Source organism: Brachyhypopomus gauderio, chromosome 2 (genome assembly GCF_052324685.1).
Source record: "Brachyhypopomus gauderio isolate BG-103 chromosome 2, BGAUD_0.2, whole genome shotgun sequence".
NCBI classification, from domain to species: domain Eukaryota; kingdom Metazoa; phylum Chordata; class Actinopteri; order Gymnotiformes; family Hypopomidae; genus Brachyhypopomus; species Brachyhypopomus gauderio.
In genome coordinates, this window is record NC_135212.1 from 5553692 (window position 1) to 5581691 (window position 28000).

Genomic DNA, 28000 nt, shown 5'->3' on the forward strand with positions numbered 1-28000 from the left:
GATTGACATCTCAGTGAAAGATCACGGGGAACAGGATAAAACGTAGATGTAGCCCCTTTCTCTGATTCCAGTTAAGAGACCCTGATTATATAGAGTTAGTGCAGCTACAACAAACCTTTAAAATATGTTGTTGTTTATATGGAGGCCTGTAGGCAGGTTTCAGACTGTAGCCAAAATGTCTTACGCAGCTGTTGTCAGTGACTGACCTGCTTTATGAATGTGCTGTATCTCCAAAATATAGGTTAGATGAAAATAGTTCTAAAAGATATACATATACAAGATATACAAAGGAATGGAGATTAGGGAGAAATGGTGTTTTATATAGTAACATGTATTGTAGAGAAATTCTAGAGAACTGTTTTGCTAGAGAAAACTAGAACATTCAGGAAGTGTGTGGGTGACCATTTATTAACTCTTCCTTTGAACATCTACTGTAGACATATTCCATTACAAATCTGGGACCAACCCACATAGAAGCTTTTTCCCTCTCGAAGTGGCACTAAAATCTTGTCCTGTGTGTCTGCCCCTTCTCTCCTCCATCCCTTTGTCTTTTCACAGGTATAAAAAATTATTGTTCGTCCAGTTTTGCAACGGTTGCAAATGCAGACTAGATCTGTTCAGCCGTCGAGTGGAGCTCAAATGACCATCAGAGGGAGAGTCCTGTGACTTTGATTTGTATGATAATAGATATTCACAACCTTTCCTTAAGAGATGTGTTTTTTTTTCTACAGACTTAAAATAAAAATTGTTAATTTCATGGGTGTTCATTTTTGGCTTTCTCTCTCTGGAAACAGTACTGAACACTGTTAACGTCTTTGCTAAGCAGATTGCATATAGTGTGGACACAGTTAAGGTATTGGGATTTACTTAGCAGACTGAATAGTCTGAACACTTTGTTGAGCTGTACTTTGTTAAGTTTGCTGATAGGTGTTCCACTGGAAAGACCTCACTAGGTACCTGACCATCCACTGATCCACCGCCAGCAGTAACGTCAGTAATGTCAGTCAAAGGAGCCCACCATCTCCTGTCAGAGAATCTGTCCACAGTCTCAGAGGTAAACTCCAGGAGATTGATGAGGTTCTACAACACTCCAGTCTGTCTTGCAGGAACTCACCTACTTCTCCTGCACACTCAGTGAATTCTCAGGTCCGACACACTGGAACCCATGCTCCTAGTCCGTGTTACATTCCAGTACTTTTAAATGTCCGGTGGCATGGCTCAGAATCGAAATAAAAATGTAATCAGAAGAATACATAAGGGTACAAAACATTGTAACAAATAAATTTGATCCCAGTGAAATGCACAAGTGATGTAGGCGATGCTGATCAAACACATCAAGTCTTCAAAGTCTCCCTACTAAACGTCCGCTCACTCACAAACAAGTCTTTTATAATAGCTAAATTAATTGAAGATTATTGTCTGGACTTTCTTTTTCTAACAGAGACTTGGCTTGATAGCAATGGAGCAATAGTGCTAAATGAGGCTTCGCCTCCCGACTTTAACTATTTTTATGTCTCCAGGGTAAATAAGAGAGGTGGTGGTGTTGCATGTTTTTACCATAAAGCATTCCGCTGTAAGCAGATCTCATTAGGGGAACATCCTACGTTTGAATATCTGGCAGTACAACTCAACAGTACTTATTCAGTTCTTTTGATTGTTATCTATCATCCTCCCAGACTACATACAGATTTTCTTGAAGATTTTGAAGAAATGCTTTCAAGGATTTTAATTGATTTTGATTATGCTATAATTGCTGGGGATTTTAATATTCACATGGATATATCCACAAATCCAATCACTACAGAATTCATGAGGATGCTTAACTCTTTTGATCTCATACAGCATGTATCAGGCCCAACTCATAAGCATGGCCACATTTTAGATTTGATAATTTCTAAACGCATAGAGGTTAATAATACTGAAATTACTGAAGTTGCAATCTCTGACCATTTTGATGTATTTTTCAATATGTCATTATCTACTAGAACACTCAGTGAAAAGCACACAATAACCAAGCGTTATCTCAGTGCTGGCAGTGCCGTGGCCTTCACAGACATGATACAGTCCCTCCCTCCTCTCTCAGAAAATGGGAATGAGCTAGTTGAAACATTCAAACACAGAGTTAGGAACTGTATTGATGCTGTGGCACCAAAGGTCACTAAAATTATCTCTGATAAAATTAAGATGCCCTGGAGAAACACTCCATCTATTGTAAAATTTAGGCAAGATTGTAGGCAGGCTGAGAGACGTTGGCGAATGTCAAAATTGCAAGTAAATTTTGATATTTATAAAAACAACATTGCAGAATTACAACAGTGAAGTGGAATCAGCAAGGAAAAACTATTTCTCTACCTTAATCAATTAATCCAATAATAACTCAGCTGTCTTGTTCAGAAGTATAGATCAGCTAGTAAACCCCACCTCCTGTGTCTTCCCTGAGACTGTTTCAGTTGAAATATGTGATGAGTTTGCAAAATTTTTTAGGGACAAGATTACTAGTATAAGGCAGAATATAGCAACAAGCACTAATAGACTATCAACCCTTATATCAGTTACTCAGCCTAACTTCAAAATGTTTCCAAGACGTTGACATGGTAACACTACTTGATGTGATTTCATCACTAAAATCCTCTACTTGTGAACTGAACCCTTTACAAACGTGCTTTTTCAAGCAGGTTCTGAGCTCATTAGCAAATGAAGTTCTAACGATTGTTAATCAGTCTCTGCAATTGGGTGAATTCCCCAAAATTTTTAAAACTGCAATGGTTAAACCACTATTAAAGAACAGAAATCTTGATCCCACAATTCTCAATAATTATTGACCTATATCTAACCTTTCCTTTTTTAGCAAAATCATTGAAAAAGTAGTGTCAATCCAGTTGAAGGACTATGTCAAAGTAAATCAAATAAATGACACTTTTCAATCTGGTTTCAGAGCTCTCCACAGCACTGAAACAGCCCTAGTTAAGGTAGTAAATGACTTGAGATTGAATAAGGATGCAGGCAAATTCTGTCTTTTTTCTGCTAGATTTAAGCGCTGCTTTTGACACCGTTGATCATGATATACTTCTTGATCGACTACAGAGCTGGGTAGACCTTAGTGGCTTAGTCTTAGACTGGTTTAGATCGTATCTAACTGGGCGTGATTACTATGTTGCATTAGGTACCTCTTCCTCCACACGTCAAAAAATAACTTGTGGCGTCCCCCAAGGATCAATTCTTGGGCCATTACTATTCAACCTATATATGCTTCCATTACCACATATAACTAATAAACATGGTATTAGTTATTATCAATATGCAGATGACACTCAACTTTATATTTCGCTAGAACCTAAAGCCCTAAAATCAATTTGCTCACTGTTTGACTGCATAGATGATATACAGACATGGATGTCTGACAATTTTCTGCAGTTAAATAAACAGAAGACAGAGGTTCTTGTTCTTGGCAGTGATTCACAAAGGAATGATGTCCAGACTTATTTAAATCAAATGAATCTGAATGCCAGACAATGTGTTAAGAACCTGGGAGTCACCTTTGATAATGAGCTCAGCTTCAAATCACACATCATGACTACATGCAAGACAGCTTACTTTCACCTTCGAAACATCGCTAAGGTTGCAAGGGTTCTGACCCGCAGGAGAAAGAGAGATCATATTAAACCTGCACTCCACTCACTACACTGGTTACCTGTCAGCTTTAGAATAGATTTTAAGGTTCTGATTATTGTTTTAAAATGTCTTCATGGTCTTACCCCTCTTTACCTCAGTGAAATGATGGTTAGATATGTTCCAGTCAGGTCTCTCAGGTCTTCAAACAGTAATCTACTGGTGATTCCTAAAAGCCGATTAAAGATTGGCGAGGGTGCTTTTAGTCACTATGGCCCAAAGCTCTGGAATTCTCTTCCTGAAGAGCTCAGAGGCATTTCATCCCTGAATAGTTTCAAGAACAGTCTAAAAACATTCCTGTTTAGATCTGCTTTTAGTTAAGAAACTCTCAGTCTTATTTACCTTATTACATTATGTTGTCACTTTATTATTATTTATTATTTCATTGTGTTTGTTTCCTTTTTACATTATCATCTTATTTACTTTACTTTTTTACTTTTTGTGTTATTTTAATATGTTTATCTTTAATTTCTCCTTTTAATGTTTCTTTTTATTTATACTGTAAAGCACTTTGAGTTGCATGTATGTATGAAAGGTGCTATACAAATAAAGATTATTATTATTATCCAGCGGACTGAGGGTCCTGTTCATCATGTGAAACCAAACCAAATGTATGCTAAAAGCGGGAACAACACCCAGTGGTGCTGGATATGCATTAAAATAGGGAATAATAACTTCATGTTTAATAATAACCATACTTAATAATAACTGTTTTGTAAGAGATTTAGCTTACAAGTTTGTTTCTGTCGAAATACTTTGTTGTTTCAGTCATCTAATTCAGTACCCACCAGTAACACAGATCTATAAATGAAGTTCTATGAGGCAGAGTCCAGGAACAAGATTAGCCATCTTCACAGAAGACATGAGACATGTCCCTGTTGAGACATGTCCCTGTTGCTTCCTTAGATGCATTATCCTGTGTTCAAAGCTAAACTGCCCGTTACAGTGGTCCCAGCTTGGAGGTATAACAGGGTAACTGAATTTTACACTTTGTATTTTTGAGAGAATCAGGAGGAACAAATAAATCATCCTGATCCATTAAAAGAAATTAATTTGGTAATGCCCACTGTGTAAGCCTAATCCTGTTATGCTAATAATGTCTATTAATAATGCTGTTATACTAATAATGGCTTCAACGTCTATTTTGCATTAGGAACAATAATATACAGATTGATACATTATAAATTGATGAATCATGAATTGATCATAAATGTGATATGTATGAGTAAATGAGAAAGTGAATGTGAATTTAATGTAATCTAAAAATTTCACAAATGCGTGCATGTGGTGTCCAGTTCATTTAGATAGAAGCAAGTCACTGTGTTTATCTGATATCTATGGATTTGTCACGTGATTTATAGTAACGCGCCACTGCAAAAAAAAAAAAAATCTGAAACATTGTTTTGTCTTTGCTCCAGTTGCCTGTAGCTGAACAAACATGTCTTGTTCGTGTTTGTTTTGTATTGTTTTCTTCCCCCACACTGGTATCTAGGAGGGTGTTTCAGGGTGTTCATTAATTGTTAATTGTATAGCTGTGAGATGAGTGTAGCTCTGCTCTGAGATCAGCTCTGTGGCCTTGAGAAACTTAGCAAGCATCCAGCAGGCAGTCGGAGGGATGGATTTGAGACGCCTACTTCTCTGTGCGAATTCCTAGTTTTAAAAAGTGAAGTGAGATGGAACTTGTTCTCTTCAGATTCATCTACGCAGCATATATCATCGCTTTGTGGTGCTGTTTGGGAAAAGCACATGTGAAACCGGCAAGGCAAGAATGAAATGCCGCTGATCTTTGATTATCGCTCAGTGGCTCACGGTGCAGGGTGAGCTGCCGGGTCCGGGCCCCCAGAACCCCGCACCACTGTTCTCGCTCCCGCCTCCTCCGCAGAACATAGCACCTGCCTCTTTGGAGCCGTGAAGATCTGAGATGAACTTCCCTCCCAGGACTGCCAGAACATGGTTCCCTTCCAGGATGTTCTCTCGGAGGTCAGGAGGGTTCTAGGGGAGGCTGGTTCCGGCCTGCTCCCCTCTCTGCTCAGCCAGCTGCTGGATGCCCAGGTGTTCTCCGAGCAGTACTACCGATCCCTGTTTCGGGATGCCGGCTCTGACCAAGGGAGCCCGGCTGAGGCGGATGACCTGGCCAGGAAGCTTGCTCTTCCCATCTGGCAGAAATGGGAGGCCAGTAAGGGAATCCTTTTCTCCATGTGTGAGGAGAAGGTGGACCCCGGGCCAGACACCAGTGGTACGTTCCCTATTTTTGTTTTTAGAGCTTATAAAAATATCGTGTCAGGCACGTATTTCATGTTAATGATGTTTCCTGTGATAGAGGGATGTTTTAAATGGTAGCCTATTCCAATCGGCAATCATCAGAATATTCACCGCTGCCCTTGAAGAGGACATGGGGAAAAAAGTTGTCACCGGGCATCGCATCTCAAAAGGAACAGGCACCCTCACATAGCTGCCAGTTTTTTTTTCTTTGTTTTTTTAAAACATGCCTCCATGAAAATAGTTTACATGCTTGAGGACATACTGCAGTAACAGAGCTTACCTACTGCCTAACTACAACTTGCAGGCATAATTTCCTGGTGGCACTGAGATTAGATAAAGAATAAAAAGGCAACACTCCAAGGCTCTTCTGAACCTCTGAGTTTTTAGATTAGGGTTTGTATAATTTTGGATTATTTGGGGTTTCACAGCATCCAGCTCTTTTAAAAATGGCCCTTTCCAAGAAATCATGCCCAGCACACAGAAGCGGGCTAGAGGGTGTGGCACGTGGAAACTTGTTTTGGTTTTAGCCTTGTGCCAGAGCTCACCAGACTTCCTGGTGTGGCTGGATCATCCACTTAGAATCATCAGATAACCATAAAAATAGCCATAAAAACATTCATTAACATGTCTTATTACCTTTGAAACGATGCAAGAAGATGCTAATGTATAGTTTTGTCTGTGCATCAAAAGCATTATTTGTTTCTTTAGAATATGAAGGATTGTTAGAGTCCTGTGTTAGGAGTGCGCGCACGCTAAAATTTAAATTGTGAAAGTAAAACCAAACTTTAGATGAAGGCTCGCGACTGCGTTACCCAAGCAATGCTGCGCTCGTGTTACCTAAGGACAAGTGTCGTCTACAAAATCCTTCTTTAAATAAAGTGCAACATCGTATTATGGAGTAAAACAATTCAAAGCTAGGATGGATCTGCACTCTAATATAGGTAATATTAAATCTTGTTGCAAATTAGCCTCCGTTTAAGTGATGCTTATGCATTAATGTTTTATTATAAACTAAAAACGTAGAAAAAACCGTTAATCGTGTGTTATTCGTGGTTATATCGCGTGCTTTTCCACCTGTGTAATATTGATTATTGTTGTGCGTTGTGTTCGTTTTATACATAAATGTGCGCATAAACGTGTGCGTGTTTTATGTCTTGCATGTATCTACTCGTATGTTGTTTCCGTGGGTGCAGCTGGTGTTCGGGCTTAGTCTGACTTTGTGTCTTGCCATTGCACCAAGAATATCAGTTTATATTCGTTTTATATCTTATATGATTGTAGAAATTGACGAAAATGCCGTCCCAAGTATATCCGACCTCATTCCAGGTGAGCGACAGAAACGTATATTAAACAGGTGGTTTATACCAGATGGTGTATAAAATAGAAAGTAATCATTTTAGCGCCTTCAAATAGCTTATAACAAATAATGAACTTATTTAGACTAACTATTTCGTCCCATTATAACAGATACGTTATTCTCGGCCTACATTGACTCAATTGATCTCAGCTCTCCTGGATTTGATGAGTCTTTCGGTCAGTTGTCCTCGTACATACAAATATCAGATTACATATGTGTAATTAATAAGCAGCGCGATTCAAACATAATTTGGTGTCATGCGTTTGTGTTTTACATCAGATTTCTATTTTTCCGACGACGTCTTTGATATCTCGGGTAAGTAAGGACCGTTTACGCAGTTAAAGCATATTCTCCATCATGTTTAGCGAAGCATTGCGTGACCATATCATTGGACTAATTATATAAAGAAACTAAATGTCCAGTATCTTAATTCAATTAGGTTTTGAGAAAATGTTAGTAATTGATGGAAAATAACGTAAATATTCCCTAATTAACAAGCAATTTGCAATAGCAGTCTGTGTAGCTTTACTACATTTCGTCTGTTGTGTGTGGCTGTTGTTGTTGTTTTAAATAACAGATGAACCGGACAATAAACCGACGACGGTGCGTGAAGACCGAAAAACTCAAACCAGAAAACGGCGATGTAAGGGATCATCTTATCAACTCTTCTTAAATCAGATGTAAGGGGTCGTCTTATTATCAACTCTTCTTAAATCAGATGTAAGGGATCATCGACTCTTCTTAAATCAGATGTAAGGGATCATCTTTTATCAACTCTTCTTAAATCAGATGTAAGGGATCATCTTTTATCAACTCTTCTTAAATCAGATGTAAGGGATCATCTTTTATCGACTCTTCTTGAATCAGATGTAAGGGATCGTCTTATTATCAACTCTTCTTAAATCAGATGTAAGGGATCATCTTTTATCGACTCTTCTTAATTCAGATGTAAGGGATCATCTTATTATCAACTCTTCTTAAATCAGATGTAAGGGATCATCTTTTATCGACTCTTCTTAAATCAGATGTAAGGGATCATATTATCAACTCTTCTTAAATCAGATGTAAGGGATCATCTTATCAACTCTTCCTAAATCAGATGTAAGGGATCATCTTTTATCGACTCTTCTTAAATCAGATGTAAGGGATCATCTTTTATCGACTCTTCTTAAATCAGATGTAAGGGATCATCTTTTATCGACTCTTCTTAAATCAGATGTAAGGGATCACCTTTTATCGACTCTTCTTAAATCAGATGTAAGGGATCATCTTATTATCAACTCTTCTTAAATCAGATGTAAGGGGTCGTCTTATTATCAACTCTTCTTAAATCAGATGTAAGGGATTGTCTTATTATCAACTCTTCTTAAATCAGATGTAAGGGATCATCTTTTATCGACTCTTCTTAAATCAGATGTAAGGGATCGTCTTATTATCAACTCTTCTTAAATCAGATGTAAGGGATCATCTTTTATCAACTCTTCTTAAATCAGATGTAAGGGGTTGTCTTATTATCAACTCTTCTTAAATCAGATGTAAGGGATCATCTTTTATCGACTCTTCTTAAATCAGATGTAAGGGATCGTCTTATTATCAACTCTTCTTAAATCAGATGTAAGGGATCATCTTTTATCGACTCTTCTTAAATCAGATGTAAGGGATCATCTTATCAACTCTTCTTAAATCAGATGTAAGGGATCATCTTATTATCAACTCTTCTTAAATCAGATGTAAGGGGTCGTCTTATTATCAACTCTTCTTAAATCAGATGTAAGGGATCATCGACTCTTCTTAAATCAGATGTAAGGGATCATCTTTTATCAACTCTTCTTAAATCAGATGTAAGGGATCATCTTTTATCGACTCTTCTTAAATCAAATGTAAGGGATCATCTTTTATCGACTCTTCTTAAATCAGATGTAAGGGATCATCTTTTATCGACTCTTCTTAAATCAGATGTAAGGGATCATCTTATTATCAACTCTTCTTAAATCAGATGTAAGGGATCATCTTTTATCGACTCTTCTTAAATCAGATGTAAGGGATCATCTTATCAACTCTTCTTAAATCAGATGTAAGGGATCATCTTTTATCGACTCTTCTTAAATCAGATGTAAGGGATCATCTTTTATCAACTCTTCTTAAATCAGATGTAAGGGATCATCTTTTATCGACTCTTCTTAAATCAGATGTAAGGGATCATCTTTTATCGACTCTTCTTAAATCAGATGTAAGGGATCACATTATCAACTCTTCCTAAACCAGATGTAAGGGATCATCTTTTATTGACTCTTCTTAAATCAGATGTAAGGGATCACCTTTTATCGACTCTTCTTAAATCAGATGTAAGGGATCATCTTTATATCGACTCTTCAGAGCTGCCCAGGCCCAGGAATAAGGGCGGAGCTGAAACGTCCAGATTTAGCAAGGAAACCACCAAACTGTCCCGGGCTCCAGGGATGCCGGTTGGGGTTCACGCCTACACAAACGTGTTGTAAATGAAGAAATAATGACTTTTAACTGTGCATGGTTCTCGCCAGCAGATAAAAGACCCACGAAGAAACCAGCCCGCCTTAAACTGAGTAAAGAAGTTGACTCGGAAGGTGACTACTTTAATCACTTTCATTGGGAGTTTTGAGAAGCGCTTTTCCGTTAAAAACTGTGACCGAGCCAGCAAACGCCGTACAAAGATTTTCTTTAGCGTATATTCATTTCACACTCGTACTTTGTTTAAATCGAAAGTGCCCCCCTGTCTCGTCGCCTCAGGCCCACCGACAGTTGAGAATTATTCACACGTCATCTCTGCACGTCGCGAGGGGAGTTTCCAGCCCCCCGCGCGCACGACACCTCTGCACGCGCGCACGATACCCCCGCACGTCGTACAGATTCCTTTGGCCATCGCCACCACCGCCCTCGACAGCGCGTCTCTGCTGCCACCTGGCGGTAATGTATCCCAACATCCGTAGGAACACTTGCAGTCAATTAACCCGATGTTGACGGTTGTCTGATGGTGTTTGTGTGCGCGTGTGTTTTAACCTCTTAGGTGGAGCAGCACTACAAATCATACAGACTATTAATCATCCCGTAATGAACCAAATAATGCCCACTTACGTACTGGGTGAGTTAGTAACACCACAACAAGCACATATTATCTTGTACCAGTGCCTGTAACAGTAACTAATTTGCTGTGTTATTCCACAGTTTCGCCACCACAGTCTCTTAATCCAATTTCACACGTATTTCCACTTTCCCCTGGTAAGTGGTGGAGCTTGTTTTACTGGGTGTTTCTTTGCTTAAAGACCATTCAAATTACCTGAGCAGGGAGGCTGAGTTCATGAATCTAAAATCGGTGCATGAGAGTGACGAATCAAAATTCTTTGCTCTGTTTCTTCTTTCAGTTTAAGATGCCTTGTCATAACATCATCATTAACCCAAACTTTTTACACCATATTTTCCTTTTAATCCGTTAGTGTTTAGGACAGCCATTTTGCATGGGGTAACATGAGTTAATCTTGCGCTGTATCTGCCCCCTCCTCTATCAGCTGATGGTGCAGTTGCCCCTCTTGAGCTCAGCATGTCTGCCCAGCCTACAAGCTCTTTATCAGACACGGCGAGCAAAGGTTGGTCCCCATCACCCCGCCTTCCCCTCTCACCTCTGAAAGGTTAGCTCGGTGTGATACACCTGTACCAGGAAACTGTACCAGGATTAGCTGTACCAACTGTCCATGACTACACCCAATCCATATCTGGGGAACCGGCCCAAAACCACTTGTCTTATTTGTTCTTTTTAAAAATTAATTAGTTAATTTCTTTTAAGGTCACACCCCACATAAAACGCCATCAGACGACTCTACTCCCCCAGTCCACCGAACCAAGAAGAAGCCAGTGATACCAAGTGAGAATAAAAAAATATCGTTACATTATCTTTGTGTCCAAAACCTTGACATTAAAAAGTGGCATTTCAAGCAGTTCTGCTTATCTAACCAAGCACAAAAACGTGCTTTGTCGCACAGAGCACGTCGAGGACTACATTGGACGATTGAAGTCTCACCTGAGCGAGGCCTGCAGTGAAAAGCAGACGGGCTTGGGCGTGGCATCTCACTACATAGACACACTACTTGTGCCACGAAAGCTTGTGATCAGATCTGGCAAGAATGCAAACAAGTGTCTGGAGAAGGAGCTGGTGGTGCTGTCTGAGTCGGAGCGAAAGAAAGCCATGGTGGACCGGAGCCACGTCTTCAAGGATGCCGCATCTGGATCCAAGCACTTGATTACCGTCCTTGGGAGGGCCGGCATGGGGAAGACCACTCTCCTCCAGCGTTTGGCCCTGGACTGGTCCGACGGGGGCCTGCCCCAGTTCCAGTTCATGTTCCTGCTGGACTGCAAGGTTCTGGACCTGGTGCAGCCGAGATACGGCCTGAAGAATTTGCTGTTCGACCTGTCGGACTCCCCTAGCTGCCAGGACTCGTCGGCCCTGTTCCAGCACGTCCTGTCGTGCCCGGAGAAGGTGCTCGTCGTGTTTGACAGTTTCAACGATATGAAGGACCTCGAAGGTCTTCTCCAGGCCCCTGCGGTCTCGGCCTCTTGTGAGGGCTACAGCGTCAGGCAGCTGTTCTCAGGTCTCTTCCTGAATAAGATCCTGTCGGGGTGCACCCTCCTGATAGCCAGCCGACCCAAAGACGTTTTAAACCAGCTGCTGCGTAAAGTGGACAGCATTTTAGAGCTGTGCCCCTTCTCACCCACGGACGTAGAGCGGTACGTGTTGAACTATTTCCCGGACGCTTCCCGGGGAGAGAGCGCGTTGAGGAAAATTAACAGTCAAAGGTTCATGTTCAGCATGTGCTCGATTCCCTTGTTGTGCTCGTTTACGTGTTCCTTGCTGGAGCAGCACGACGTGGACACCTTGCCGTCGACGCTCACCGATTTGTGCTTGGGAGTGATCGACCAGCGTCTCGATCTGGAAACTAAGGAGCGAGGATCCAAAATGGATGTCACGCAACTGTGCAATATGGCCTGGGAGGGATTCAAGTCTCAGAGCTCCCTTTTAAGCCAAGAACAACAGATCTCTAAAGAACTGATGGACCGTGGGCTCGGCTGCAGGATACTCGAATCGCGTGTGGCACGTGAGCAGTCTGACGGGACCCCGGTCACTTACTTCACCAACCTCTTCGTGCAGAACCTCCTCGGCGCCCTGCTTTTGGTGCAGTCCAGAGATCAGAGCGAAAAAACAATGCTGGCCCAGACGGTGTTCCAGCACCGCAAGAGGAAGCCTCTGGGGGAATGGCACGACCTTCTCCAGAGGTTCATCATGGGCCTACTCTACCAGAAGAGCCCGCCGCTCTGCACCGGCTTTCCGCAGGGCCCCGCCACATCGCAGGCGAAAAGGCAGGCGGCGGAGGCCCAGCTGGAGAGCCTGAAACCGGCCGAGCTGACTCCCAGCAAGCTGGTGGAGCTCTTTCACTGCGTGTACGAGACCAGGAGCGCCAGGCTGGCTAAGCTCCTGGTCAAGAAGCTTCCAGACGACCTGTCGTTTCGCGGAGCCCAGCTCTCCCTCATGGATGCGTGCGTCATCGAGCACCTCCTTCGGAACGCCAAGGGCCCCAGGCAAATGTTCTCCACCGACCTGCAGGACACGTGTGTTCCCATCGGCGGCCTCAAAGAGGTGGTAGCACTGAGCTGCATCAAGTCTTACCGGTGAGGAATCATACTGTTTAATGTCCAATAACTAAGCTATAGAACAATAATAGATCTTATTATTTCTATTCAGTGTAAATGTTCCTTATTTGCTAAAAAATATGAACAATCAGGTTGGAAAAATCCAACAAAATATGAAGTTTCACTCTTGCTGTTTTGAAATGCTGTTGTTTAAAACCTCAAAATTTGAACAAAAATAATTGTGTGTAATGGACACAAACCCCTTCATATATTGGTTCTTAAAAAGCAAGACTTTTTAATTGTGTAACTATTATCCAAGTAAACCTCTTATGAATGAGGTAACCTGTAATCTCACATTTTGTCATTTTACACGTTTATGTGCATGTGTTTGTATTCATCAGGGCGTCGACTTTGGACACAGTGGACCTGTGGGAAGACTTGCACTGCAGTGGCGATGAATTACGTTTGAAAAGCAGCATCCACAAATTCACTATAGAGCCATTCAAGGCATCACAAGAGTGCCACGTAGAGAACCTGGCCCTCCTCGTTCAAATCCACACAGAGAAGAAGCTGCCATCAGGGTGAGGCAACTGGACATTCATCGTGGCCTCATTTCTTGTCGCTCTGAATGGTACGTGCGGTGTAATTACGTTTGTGACGGCTTTGAGACTATCGTGATGCATTGTGCACTTTGTGTTTCAGTGGGGCTGCGTCCGCTCTGGAGGAGGGCGTTCCAGCAGTGAGACATCTTCACAAGCTGGACTTCGAGTGAGGTTTTCCTTCCCCCACCCAGACAATTCACTGTGTTTAATGTAAAATGTACCCCTAGAAGAAATCACCCCTTCAAAGTTAAAATTAATCCAGTTGATGGGGAGTTGTACTGATTTTTCAGTTACAGCAGAGATACTGTAAAATCTAGAAGCTTCTAAAAGCTACCTGATCAAATGGATATTACGCAAGATGGTCTTATGTTAATTTTTTTTAAATTATGTTTTCATCTGAACTACTCAAAGGGCTGTGTGCATTCTGATTATTGTAAGGCAAAAAGTAGCACTCAATGAAAACAAACTTGCACAGATTTAGTTCTGGCTGTAGTTTTAACATTACACATATATGAACTCTGACCTGGTATTTTGGTTAGCTAACACAACAGCTGTTTTTACAATCTAATTGTGGCAACACCCAGTTACTACCACTGGGTAAGGCAAAAGCGAAACACATTTTTCCATCAACACGGTTTTTCCTTTTCACCGTGCCAATTACAATCCTCCCTCCAGTTGCTGTTTGTTTCTGTGAAAGTATTTAGATTTTTTTTTAACTCAGCACGATTTAACTTAAAGGATTCCCGTGGCTAGCGTGGAAAACGATTTCCGTGGATTGTTTTGCATTGCAAGGGAACAGCCCGAGAATTCAGAGCTGATTGAATTTGTCTTGTGTTTTTCCGTGAGGAAGGCTGGGCCCTCAGAATGGCCCGGAGGTTTTCCGCCGCCTCGTTGAGCTCCTGCCTGCACTGCAGTCTCTCCAGCATTTAGAGTAAGCTGTGCTCTCCTAAACACCCCCAGCTCACACTCGAAAGCTTAAGATGCCTGAATACCGATACTGGTATTTGTCCGATACCACGTTCATTCTTTAACGCAAATGAGGCTCCGATACCCACATGCAATACAATGTGTCTAGAGCACATTGCTGCGCTAATGAGCAGAAAGTCAAAATGTGCTATCTGGAATTATTTCACAATCAGTGATGGAAACAATCAGTAGTAGAAAAGCCTGACCAAGTATTGCATTTACTGTACATACTTATCAGTAGGACAATATTTAGGCCTAGAACACACCCTTCAGTTTACCCCTAGAACACACCCCTCCGTTCTCTTCTAGAACACACCCCTCCATTCTCTCCTAGAACACACCCCTCCGTTCTCTCCTAGAACACACCCCTCCATTCTCTCCTAGAACACACCCCTCCATTCTCTCCTAGAACACACCCCTCCATTCTCTCTTAGAACACACCCCTCCGTTCTCTCTTAGAACACACCATTCCATTCTCTCTTAGAACACACCCCTCCATTCTCTCTTAGAACACACCCCTCCATTCTCTCCTAGAACAAACCCCTCCATTCTCTCTTAGAACACACCCCTCCATTCTCTCTTAGAACACACCCCTCCATTCTCTCTTAGAACACACCCCTCCATTCTGTCCTAGAACACACACTTCCGTTCTCTTAGAACACACCCCTCCATTCTCTCCTAGAACACACCCCTCCATTCTCTCTTAGAACACACCCCTCCATTCTCTCTTAGAACACACCCCTCCGTTCTCTCTTAGAACACACCCCTCCATTCTCTCCTAGAACACACCCCTCCATTCTCTCCTAGAACACGCCCCTCCATTCTCTCTTAGAACACACCCCTCCATTCTCTCTTAGAACACACCCCTCCATTCTCTCCTAGAACACACTCCTCCATTCTCTCCTAGAACACACCCCTCCATTCTCTCTTAGAACACACCCCTCCATTCTCTCTTAGAACACACCCCTCCGTTCTCTCTTAGAACACACCCCTCCGTTCTCTCCTAGAACACACCCCTCCGTTCTCTCTTAGAACACACCCCTCCGTTCTCTCTTAGAACACACCCCTCCGTTCTCTCTTAGAACACACCCCTCCGTTCTCTCCTAGAACACACCCCTCAGTTCTCTCTTAGAACACACCCCTCCATTCTCTCTTAGAACACACCCCTCCATTCTCTCCTAGAACACACCCCTCCATTCTCTCTTAGAACACACCCCTCCATTCTCTCTTAGAACACACCCCTCCGTTCTCTCCTAGAACACACCCCTCCGTTCTCTCCTAGAACACACCCCTCCATTCTCTCCTAGAACACACCCCTCCGTTCTCTCCTAGAACACACCCCTCCGTTCTCTCCTAGAACACACCCCTCCATTCTCTCCTAGAACACACCCCTCCATTCTCTCCTAGAACACACCCCTCCATTCTCTCCTAGAACACACCCATCCATTCTCTCTTAGAACACGCCCCTCCATTCTGTCCTAGAACACAACCCTCCATTCTCTCTTAGAACACACCCCTCCATTCTCTCCTAGAACACACCCCTCTATTCTCTCCGAGAACACACCCCTCCGTTCTCTCTTAGAACACACCCTTCCATTCTCTCTTAGAACACACCCCTCCGTTCTCTCCTAGAACACACCCCTCCATTCTCTCTTAGAACACACCCCTCCATTCTCTCCTAGAACACACCCCTCCATTCTCTCCTAGAACACACCCCTCTATTCTCTCCTAGAACACACCCCTCCGTTCCCTCTTAGAACACACCCTTCCATTCTCTCTTAGAACACACTCCTCCATTCTCTCCTAGAACACACCCCTCCATTCTCTCTTAGAACACACCCCTCCATTCTCTCTTAGAACACACCCCTCCATTCTCTCTTAGAACACACCCCTCCGTTCTCTCCTAGAACACACCCCTCTGTTCTCTCCTAGAACACACCCCTCCGTTCTCTAGAACACACCCCTCCGTTCTCTCTTAGAACACACCCCTCCGTTCTCTCTTAGAACACACCCCTCCGTTCTCTCCTAGAACACACCCCTCCGTTCTCTCCTAGAACACACCCCTCCGTTCTCTCCTAGAACACACCCCTCCATTCTCTCCTAGAACACACCCCTCCATTCTCTCCTAGAACACACCCCTCCGTTCTCTCCTAGAACACACCCCTCCATTCTCTTCTAGAACACACCCCTCCAGTCTCTCCTAGAACACACCCCTCCATTCTCTCTTAGAACACGCCCCTCCATTCTCTCTTAGAACACACCCCTCCATTCTCTCTTAGAACACACCCCTCCATTCTCTCCTAGAACACACCCCTCTATTCTCTCCTAGAACACACCCCTCCGTTCTCTCTTAGAACACACCCTTCCATTCTCTCTTAGAACACACCCCTCCGTTCTCTCCTAGAACACACCCCTCCATTCTCTCTTAGAACACACCCCTCCATTCTCTCCTAGAACACACCCCTCCATTCTCTCCTAGAACACACCCCTCTATTCTCTCCTAGAACACACCCCTCCGTTCTCTCTTAGAACACACCCTTCCATTCTCTCTTAGAACACACCCCTCCGTTCTCTCCTAGAACACACCCCTCAGTTCTCTCTTAAAACACACCCCTCCATTCTCTCTTAGAACACACCCTTCCATTCTCTCTTAGAACACACCCCTCCATTCTCTCTTAGAACACACCCCTCCATTCTCTCCTAGAACAAACCCCTCCATTCTCTCTTAGAACACACCCCTCCATTCTCTCTTAGAACACACCCCTCCATTCTCTCCTAGAACACACCCCTCCATTCTCTCCTAGAACACACACTTCCGTTCTCTTAGAACACACCCCTCCATTCTCTCCTAGAACACACCCCTCCATTCTCTTAGAACACACCCCTCCATTCTCTCTTAGAACACACCCCTCCATTCTCTCTTAGAACACGCCCCTCCATTCTCTCTTAGAACACACCCCTCCATTCTCTCTTAGAACACACCCCTCCATTCTCTCCTAGAACAAACCCCTCCATTCTCTCTTAGAACACACCCCTCCATTCTCTCTTAGAACACACCCCTCCATTCTCTCCTAGAACACACCCCTCCATTCTCTCCTAGAACACACACTTCCGTTCTCTTAGAACACACCCCTCCATTCTCTCCTAGAACACACCCCTCCATTCTCTCTTAGAACACACCCCTCCATTCTCTCTTAGAACACACCCCTCCATTCTCTCTTAGAACACGCCCCTCCATTCTCTCCTAGAACACACCCCTCCGTTCTCTCTTAGAACACACCCCTCCATTCTCTCCTAGAACACACACTTCCGTTCTCTTAGAACACACCCCTCCTTTCTCTCCTAGAACACACCCCTCCATTCTCTCCTAGAACACACCCCTCCATTCTCTCTTAGAACACACCCCTCCATTCTCTCCTAGAACACGCCCCTCCATTCTCTCCTAGAACACACCCCTCCATTCTCTCCTAGAACATGCCCCTCCATTCTCTCCTAGAACACACCCCTCCATTCTCTCTTAGAACACACCCTTCCGTTCTCTCTTAGAACACACCCCTCCGTTCTCTTAGAACACACCCTTCCATTCTCTGTTAGAACACGCCCCTCCATTCTCTCCTAGAACACGCCCCTCCATTCTCTCCTAGAACACACCCCTCCATTCTCTCTTAGAACACACCCTTCCATTCTCTCTTAGAACACACCCCTCCGTTCTCTCCTAGAACACACCCCTCCATTCTCTCTTAGAACACGCCCCTCCGTTCTCTCTTAGAACACACCCCTCCATTCTCTCTTAGAACACACCCCTCCATTCTCTCCTAGAACACACCCCTCTATTCTCTCCTAGAACACACCCCTCCGTTCTCTCTTAGAACACACCCTTCCATTCTCTCTTAGAACACACCCCTCCGTTCTCTCCTAGAACACACCCCTCCGTTCTCTCTTAGAACACACCCCTCCGTTCTCTCCTAGAACACACCCCTCCATTCTCTTCTAGAACACACCCCTCCAGTCTCTCCTAGAACACACCCCTCCATTCTCTCTTAGAACACGCCCCTCCATTCTCTCTTAGAACACACCCCTCCATTCTCTCTTAGAACACACCCCTCCATTCTCTCCTAGAACACACCCCTCTATTCTCTCCTAGAACACACCCCTCCGTTCTCTCTTAGAACACACCCTTCCATTCTCTCTTAGAACACACCCCTCCGTTCTCTCCTAGAACACACCCCTCCATTCTCTCTTAGAACACACCCCTCCATTCTCTCCTAGAACACACCCCTCCATTCTCTCCTAGAACACACCCCTCTATTCTCTCCTAGAACACACCCCTCCGTTCTCTCTTAGAACACACCCTTCCATTCTCTCTTAGAACACACCCCTCCGTTCTCTCCTAGAACACACCCCTCAGTTCTCTCTTAAAACACACCCCTCCATTCTCTCTTAGAACACACCCTTCCATTCTCTCTTAGAACACACCCCTCCATTCTCTCTTAGAACACACCCCTCCATTCTCTCCTAGAACAAACCCCTCCATTCTCTCTTAGAACACACCCCTCCATTCTCTCTTAGAACACACCCCTCCATTCTCTCCTAGAACACACCCCTCCATTCTCTCCTAGAACACACACTTCCGTTCTCTTAGAACACACCCCTCCATTCTCTCCTAGAACACACCCCTCCATTCTCTCTTAGAACACACCCCTCCATTCTCTCTTAGAACACACCCCTCCATTCTCTCTTAGAACACGCCCCTCCATTCTCTCCTAGAACACACCCCTCCGTTCTCTCTTAGAACACACCCCTCCATTCTCTCCTAGAACACACACTTCCGTTCTCTTAGAACACACCCCTCCTTTCTCTCCTAGAACACACCCCTCCATTCTCTCCTAGAACACACCCCTCTATTCTCTCCTAGAACACACCCCTCCGTTCTCTCTTAGAACACACCCTTCCATTCTCTCTTAGAACACACCCCTCCGTTCTCTCCTAGAACACACCCCTCAGTTCTCTCTTAAAACACACCCCTCCATTCTCTCTTAGAACACACCCTTCCATTCTCTCTTAGAACACACCCCTCCATTCTCTCTTAGAACACACCCCTCCATTCTCTCCTAGAACAAACCCCTCCATTCTCTCTTAGAACACACCCCTCCATTCTCTCTTAGAACACACCCCTCCATTCTCTCCTAGAACACACCCCTCCATTCTCTCCTAGAACACACACTTCCGTTCTCTTAGAACACACCCCTCCATTCTCTCCTAGAACACACCCCTCCATTCTCTCTTAGAACACACCCCTCCATTCTCTCTTAGAACACACCCCTCCATTCTCTCTTAGAACACGCCCCTCCATTCTCTCCTAGAACACACCCCTCCGTTCTCTCTTAGAACACACCCCTCCATTCTCTCCTAGAACACACACTTCCGTTCTCTTAGAACACACCCCTCCTTTCTCTCCTAGAACACACCCCTCCATTCTCTCCTAGAACACACCCCTCCATTCTCTCTTAGAACACACCCCTCCATTCTCTCCTAGAACACGCCCCTCCATTCTCTCCTAGAACACACCCCTCCATTCTCTCCTAGAACATGCCCCTCCATTCTCTCCTAGAACACACCCCTCCATTCTCTCTTAGAACACACCCTTCCGTTCTCTCTTAGAACACACCCCTCCGTTCTCTTAGAACACACCCTTCCATTCTCTGTTAGAACACGCCCCTCCATTCTCTCCTAGAACACACCCCTCCATTCTCTCCTAGAACACGCCCCTCCATTCTCTCCTAGAACACACCCCTCCATTCTCTCTTAGAACACACCCTTCCATTCTCTCTTAGAACACACCCCTCCGTTCTCTCCTAGAACACACCCCTCCATTCTCTCTTAGAACACGCCCCTCCGTTCTCTCTTAGAACACACCCCTCCATTCTCTCTTAGAACACACCCCTCCATTCTCTCCTAGAACACACCCCTCTATTCTCTCCTAGAACACACCCCTCCGTTCTCTCTTAGAACACACCCTTCCATTCTCTCTTAGAACACACCCCTCCGTTCTCTCCTAGAACACACCCCTCCGTTCTCTCTTAGAACACACCCCTCCATTCTCTCCTAGAACACACCCCTCCATTCTCTCCTAGAACACACCCCTCTATTCTCTTCTAGAACACACCCCTCCGTTCTCTCTTAGAACACACCCTTCCATTCTCTCTTAGAACACACCCCTCCGTTCTCTCCTAGAACACACCCCTCAGTTCTCTCTTAAAACACACCCCTCCATTCTCTCTTAGAACACACCCTTCCATTCTCTCTTAGAACACACCCCTCCATTCTTTCTTAGAACACACCCCTCCATTCTCTCCTAGAACAAACCCCTCCATTCTCTCTTAGAACACACCCCTCCATTCTCTCTTAGAACACACCCCTCCATTCTCTCCTAGAACACACCCCTCCATTCTCTCCTAGAACACACACTTCCGTTCTCTTAGAACACACCCCTCCATTCTCTCCTAGAACACACCCCTCCATTCTCTCTTAGAACACACCCCTCCATTCTCTCTTAGAACACACCCCTCCATTCTCTCTTAGAACACACCCCTCCATTCTCTCTTAGAACACGCCCCTCCATTCTCTCCTAGAACACACCCCTCCGTTCTCTCTTAGAACACACCCCTCCATTCTCTCCTAGAACACACACTTCCGTTCTCTTAGAACACACCCCTCCTTTCTCTCCTAGAACACACCCCTCCATTCTCTCCTAGAACACACCCCTCCATTCTCTCTTAGAACACACCCCTCCATTCTCTCCTAGAACACGCCCCTCCATTCTCTCCTAGAACACACCCCTCCATTCTCTCCTAGAACACGCCCCTCCATTCTCTCCTAGAACACACCCCTCCGTTCTCTCTTAGAACACACCCTTCTGTTCTCTCTTAGAACACACCCCTCCGTTCTCTTAGAACACACCCTTCCATTCTCTCTTAGAACACGCCCCTCCATTCTCTCCTAGAACACACCCCTCCATTCTCTCCTAGAACACGCCCCTCCATTCTCTCCTAGAACACACCCCTCCATTCTCTCTTAGAACACACCCTTCCATTCTCTCTTAGAACACACCCCTCCGTTCTCTCTTAGAACACACCCTTCCATTCTCTCTTAGAACACACCCCTCCGTTCTCTCCTAGAACACGCCCCTCCAGTCTCTCAAGAACACACCCCTCCATTCTCTCTTAGAACACACCCCTCCATTCTCTCCTAGAACACACCCCTCCATTCTCTCTTAGAACACACCCCTCCGTTCTCTCTTAGAACACACCCTTCCATTCTCTCTTAGAACACACCCCTCCATTCTCTCTTAGAACACACCCCTCCATTCTCTCCTAGAACAAACCCCTCCATTCTCTCTTAGAACACACCCCTCCATTCTCTCTTAGAACACACCCCTCCATTCTCTCCTAGAACACACACTTCCGTTCTCTTAGAACACACCCCTCCATTCTCTCCTAGAACACACCCCTCCATTCTCTCTTAGAACACACCCCTCCATTCTCTCTTAGAACACACCCCTCCATTCTCTCTTAGAACACGCCCCTCCATTCTCTCCTAGAACACACCCCTCCGTTCTCTCTTAGAACACACCCCTCCATTCTCTCCTAGAACACACACTTCCGTTCTCTTAGAACACACCCCTCCTTTCTCTCCTAGAACACACCCCTCCATTCTCTCCTAGAACACACCCCTCCATTCTCTCTTAGAACACACCCCTCCATTCTCTCCTAGAACACACACTTCCGTTCTCTTAGAACACACCCCTCCATTCTCTCCTAGAACACACCCCTCCATTCTCTCTTAGAACACACCCCTCCATTCTCTCTTAGAACACGCCCCTCCATTCTCTCCTAGAACACACCCCTCCGTTCTCTCTTAGAACACACCCCTCCATTCTCTCCTAGAACACACACTTCCGTTCTCTTAGAACACACCCCTCCTTTCTCTCCTAGAACACACCCCTCCATTCTCTCCTAGAACACGCCCCTCCATTCTCTCCTAGAACACACCCCTCCATTCTCTCTTAGAACACACCCCTCCATTCTCTCTTAGAACACGCCCCTCCATTCTCTCCTAGAACACGCCCCTCCATTCTCTCCTAGAACACACCCCTCCATTCTCTCCTAGAACACGCCCCTCCATTCTCTCCTAGAACACACCCCTCCATTCTCTCTTAGAACACACCCCTCCATTCTCTCTTAGAACACACCCCTCCATTCTCTCCTAGAACACGCCCCTCCATTCTCTCCTAGAACACACCCCTCCATTCTCTCCTAGAACACACCCCTCCATTCTCTCTTAGAACACACCCCTCCATTCTCTCCTAGAACACGCCCCTCCATTCTCTCCTAGAACACGCCCCTCCATTCTCTCCTAGAACACACCCCTCCATTCTCTCCTAGAACACACCCCTCCATTCTCTCCTAGAACACGCCCCTCCATTCTCTCCTAGAACACGCCCCTCCATTCTCTCCTAGAACACGCCCCTCCATTCTCTCCTAGAACACGCCCCTCCATTCTCTCCTAGAACACGCCCCTCCATTCTCTCCTAGAACACGCCCCTCCATTCTCTCCTAGAACACGCCCCTCCATTCTCTCCTAGAACACACCCCTCCATTCTCTCCTAGAACACACCCCTCCATTCTCTCCTAGAACACACCCCTCCATTCTCTCTTAGAACACACCCCTCCATTCTCTCCTAGAACACGCCCCTCCATTCTCTCCTAGAACACACCCCTCCATTCTCTCCTAGAACACGCCCCTCCATTCTCTCCTAGAACACACCCCTCCATTCTCTCTTAGAACACACCCCTCCATTCTCTCTTAGAACACACCCCTCCATTCTCTCCTAGAACACGCCCCTCCATTCTCTCCTAGAACACACCCCTCCATTCTCTCCTAGAACACACCCCTCCATTCTCTCTAAGAACACACCCCTCCATTCTCTCTTAGAACACACCCCTCCATTCTCTCCTAGAACACGCCCCTCCATTCTCTCCTAGAACACACCCCTCCATTCTCTCCTAGAACACACCCCTCCATTCTCTCCTAGAACACACCCCTCCATTCTCTCCTAGAACACGCCCCTCCATTCTCTCCTAGAACACGCCCCTCCATTCTCTCCTAGAACACGCCCCTCCATTCTCTCCTAGAACACGCCCCTCCATTCTCTCCTAGAACACGCCCCTCCATTCTCTCCTAGAACACACCCCTCCATTCTCTCCTAGAACACGCCCCTCCATTCTCTCCTAGAACACACCCCTCCATTCTCTCTTAGAACACACCCCTCCATTCTCTCCTAGAACACGCCCCTCCATTCTCTCCTAGAACACACCCCTCCATTCTCTCCTAGAAATCAATAACTGAGTAGAACATGGGGTGGAGTTCCAATTTTAAATTGGAAAACATTGGAGTCCAAATTCCAAAGTGCCAGCAACTGCACAGACCTCAAGCAGGAGACAAACACAACCATCATCAAAGAAAATTGTCACCGAAACTCAACGTCTCTGGCCTGGTTCTTTCTCAGCTGTTTGGATTCACCATCAAAAGCATAACCTGATCTATAATTGTGTGGTTCAGCTCCGCCTCCCCCTAAAGGCGAGACTACATGGGATATTCTTAGCAGAAAGACAGGCTAAGGCTTGAATCTTGACAAGAGGCTCAAAAACTGAACTGACAAAAACACAATAGTGCCCATAAATTTTGAGTACTGTTTGGTTTCTTAAACTCCCCTCTGGTAAACAGTACCACGCCACCAACATCTTAAATAACTTAATGTACAATGGTGTATTTGATCACAATGGGGTATTTGAACACAGTGGTGTATTTGATCACAATGGTGTATTTGATCACAATGGGGTATTTGAACACAGTGGTGTATTTGATCACAATGGGGTATTTGAACACTGGTGTATTTGATCACAATGGGGTATTTGAACACAGTGGTGTATTTGAACACAATGGGGTATTTGAACACAATGGTGTATTTGATCACAATGGGGTATTTAAACACAGTGGTGCATTTGATCACAATGGGGTATTTGATCACAATGGGGTATTTGAACACAGTGGTGTATTTGATCAATATGGGGTATTTAAACACAATGGTGTATTTGATCACAATGGGGTATTTGAACACAGTGGTGCATTTGATCACAATGGGGTATTTGATCACAATGGGGTAGTTGAACACAGTGGTGTATTTGATCACAATGGGGTATTTGATCAAAATGGGGTATTTGAACACAGTGGTGTATTTGATCACAATGGGGTATTTGATCACAGTGGTGTATTTGAATTTAGATGCTTAATTTTTAGCTTACAAATTTCAGCACAAATGAACACTTAACATTTTGCATAGGGAATGGTTTAAATAACATATTTCACTTGTAGAGGATTACAGTTGCAATGTAGTTATGGCCACAGTATGAAATATATTGGCAGTACTTTTGTAACACAGTTTATGGAACACTTTTAGAAACTATTCAACAGGAGAAAAAAAACAGGTTTATTTTTCTGGAAATACTTCTATGGTGTGAGTTTTCATTACTAAGACTAGCTACTACAGACTGTTTTAACAGCTTTTCAAAATGCTGCTTTCTAGTCTGGAGAACAACAAAATAGGAGACTCTGGTGCAGAAAGGCTGGCGTGTGTCCTGCCATCTTTAACATCCCTGAAGATGCTGAAGTGAGTTCCCACTGATGGTTATTCACAACATTTCAAAAAGTCTTACACTCGACATTTAAGGCAGCTGATACTGAAGCAGGAGCCCGGTTTACCATAGTCTCCATCTTCCATTCTCCCACCAGTCTGTCACAGAACTCCATTGGAGATGCTGGTTTGAAGAAACTGGCCCAGGCTCTATCAGACGTCTCCTCACTACAAAGTCTTAGGTAGACCCTTTTCAAATAATTGCTCCGGTGAACTATGAACTGTAACTGTAGTTTCTGGATGTCAACATATGACTGAGTGAAGAAGCACTAATTTTTTCTCTCTTCTCGCTTGCATCATCATCACATCCATTAGTCTCTATGTAAATGAGATAGCAGATGTTGGAGCTGAAAACTTGGCCCTGGTTTTACCAGCCATGCAGTCCCTTCTGGACCTGGAGTAAGTCCAGTTCTTTATATTCTGCATAAAACTTTATTTGTTTACATGCATCGACCACTCTATCAGACGCCGCTTATAAAACAAGAAAGGAATCTTCACTACCCAACGAAGGGGAAAGTATAAACATGCCATGTCGTGTTTTTTAAAGTTAAAATTAATACTGTGGCCAACATTTCTTCCAAGATCCTACTGCCTAAAACCACCTCAAAGTCTTATGGGATCCTATTGCCACAAGACTAAAATCCTTCCTAAATTATTCCTAAATCCTTTCCTTTTCGATTAAGTAAGAGAAGATTCCCCCTTTACTAAATTGACCTATCTAAGTTACATAAAGATACTGCCAGCACACATTACACTTACCTAAGGCACAACGGTAAGGGATTTACTGTGGTAATCGAATCTTTAACGCACGAAACTGTACTAAAGCGAAACACTTTCAACGTGTCCCTTTCGAGTGAATCATTTCAATAACTAATAAATGCAACATGCCATGAAATAATGTTAGAGACAACTAAGCAGAAAAATCTACATTGTGAGTGAAATACATTTGGAGTGTTGACAATAACTAAGTTTGAAACACTCGTTCCGTTTCCAAACGTGTATGTGCTGTAAAGCAAACTTAATTAAATTATTTATATTTACATATAATTTATAATAAAATTATTATATGTTTCCTCTATGCTGCGCCTAAAGAGATCGATCACCAGTGGTTGGCGCCAGAGCGAACTAGTAACTCATTGAATCATAGATGTAGATCAGAGATAAATAAACTAGATTTTTTCAGTGTGAGAAATCGGATGTATGGCATGTGAAGACAGTCAAATGCGTGTGTCTCACTCTCATTGCGTGAGAGTTGGCAACCCTGTAACCTAGATCTCCAGGTTGAGCCGAAATGAGTCTTATCGATTGTTAGCTAATAACTGTGATTTTAACTTGTATTTTGCCGTAACGTAAAATTGGACATGGTAGGCTGTTTCTCAAATATAGGCTATGCGATTATGTGAAAAAATTATTAATGCATGTGTGTGTGCGCGAGTGAAGACTGTTTACATGAACGAATCTCTAACTAAAGGTCAAATGCCATATCGCATCACAAGGGTCATGCAGTGTTACTAATTAAAAGACTGAGTGACACATGATGTGAACAGAGTGAAGCATTAAGTGTCTCTAATGAGGCCATATGAACGTCTATACACAGACTTGAAATATATCTATGGGTATGAAATAGTTGTGTGAAGACACATTTTGTTCACACCATGATATCTACTGAAGATACCTCAGTTTTCTCCAGACCAGTCTTTCTGCTTCTTTTTCCTTGAAACCTGAGATTAACAAATTAAAAACAATAAACCCTGTAAGGACTTCTGTAAATTGATAGCATGATGGCATGATGATAGCCTCCACATAAACTTGTATCCTGCTATCCAGTACAAATGTATAGTACTTCTAATCCTGCAATTTACAAGAGTGTCCTTGTGCTGTATGAAAAAAATCTTCTCTTCTGCACCCAACAGTGTGAGGTACAACAAGTTTACAGATATCGGCGCCCAGAAGCTGAGTAACGCCTTAAGAAGCTCCCCAAGCATCAAGTCTCTTCAGTAAGTAACTGACACTCACATTATTAACAGTTAAAACATTAATGTTACATTCCAGCGCATAAGTCTTACGCCAACCAAGAAAATCATTTAAAGCTGTTTATCAGAACATTGTTTACTTTTACAAACGTGGCTCCATGAAACACGGCATAATTACTTACTATGCTAGGCAAAAACTATTCAGCTTGTCTAATAGGTCTTCATATAGTTTGTGTTAGTGTGGCTTTTACATTCAGTTCCAGCTACTACATATCCAGCTTCTTTAGTTATAACTAAATTGTTTGTTGTCAGGTCTGCAGTATGGCATAATGCAATATGGCATTGTGCAGGTTTAGGCTTTAAAAAGGTTTCCCTTTATTACAATCAATGGAGCATGATGCAATTATGATAAGACTGTAATTGAAGAGGGGCACGTTGTGGCCATCTGCAGTCTTCCAAGATGGCTGCCTTAACAATGCTCTTCCTTTCTTTCTTCTTAGAATGTGGAATGGTTGTATCCCCTATGGGCTTTTTGAGCATCTTCATCATCAAGACTCAAGGATAAGGGCTATGCAGTAAATGTGTGTATGTGTGTGTGTCTCTCTCTCTCTCTCGCTGTCTAATACTACAATGCAGTTGTCATGGCTAAGACACTAAATGTTTCATTACTGAGTTTCTGTATTTCTGTAATACTGATTTTTCTATACAAATGCACAACTAAAAAAAGAAAAACATTTTTAAAATAAACAAATGATGAATTTTG

At 43.8% G+C, this 28000-nt stretch overlaps 2 protein-coding genes across 6 annotated transcripts in view; both read left to right on the forward strand.

Moving 5' to 3' along the window:
- Positions 1-4236, forward strand: part of nubp1 (nucleotide binding protein 1 (MinD homolog, E. coli)) — a 49635-nt gene extending 45399 nt beyond the window's left edge. For both annotated transcript variants that reach the window (XM_076983838.1, XM_076983846.1), the window contains exon 11: positions 559-4236. In XM_076983838.1, the coding sequence (XP_076839953.1) occupies positions 559-611 (53 nt within the window). In that variant the 3' untranslated portion in view covers positions 612-4236. The remainder of the gene's footprint in view (positions 1-558) is intronic.
- An 840-nt stretch (positions 4237-5076) lies between these two features.
- Positions 5077-28000, forward strand: ciita (class II, major histocompatibility complex, transactivator). Of its 4 annotated transcripts, none has more exons than XM_076983751.1 (20): positions 5089-5905; positions 7213-7257; positions 7399-7464; positions 7568-7603; positions 7866-7931; positions 9829-9891; positions 10055-10231; positions 10332-10406; positions 10490-10543; positions 10831-10908; positions 11106-11183; positions 11302-12982; positions 13345-13524; positions 13646-13711; positions 14396-14476; positions 25157-25240; positions 25363-25446; positions 25580-25663; positions 27178-27261; positions 27738-28000. In XM_076983751.1, exons 1-20 carry the CDS (start codon positions 5620-5622, stop codon positions 27814-27816), a joined length of 3447 nt encoding a protein of 1148 aa, XP_076839866.1. In that variant the 5' UTR covers positions 5089-5619; the 3' UTR covers positions 27817-28000. The 4 variants fall into 4 exon arrangements, 3 of the variants coding, with proteins under 3 accessions (XP_076839866.1, XP_076839875.1, XP_076839885.1); XM_076983760.1 differs by having other exon boundaries at positions 5090-5905; positions 9832-9891; XM_076983770.1 differs by lacking the exon at positions 5089-5905 and adding an exon at positions 6472-6872.

Excerpts from the sequence above, each read along its gene's own strand:
- ciita (XM_076983751.1), top strand. The coding sequence starts at position 5,620 with ATGGTTCCCTTCCAGGATGTTCTCTCGGAGGTCAGGAGGGTTCTAGGG. Across the intron at positions 7,465-7,567 it reads TGGATTTGATGAGTCTTTCG|ATTTCTATTTTTCCGACGAC; the intron begins GTCAGTTGTCCT and ends GTTTTACATCAG. Across the intron at positions 10,909-11,105 it reads ATCAGACACGGCGAGCAAAG|GTCACACCCCACATAAAACG; the intron begins GTTGGTCCCCAT and ends ATTTCTTTTAAG.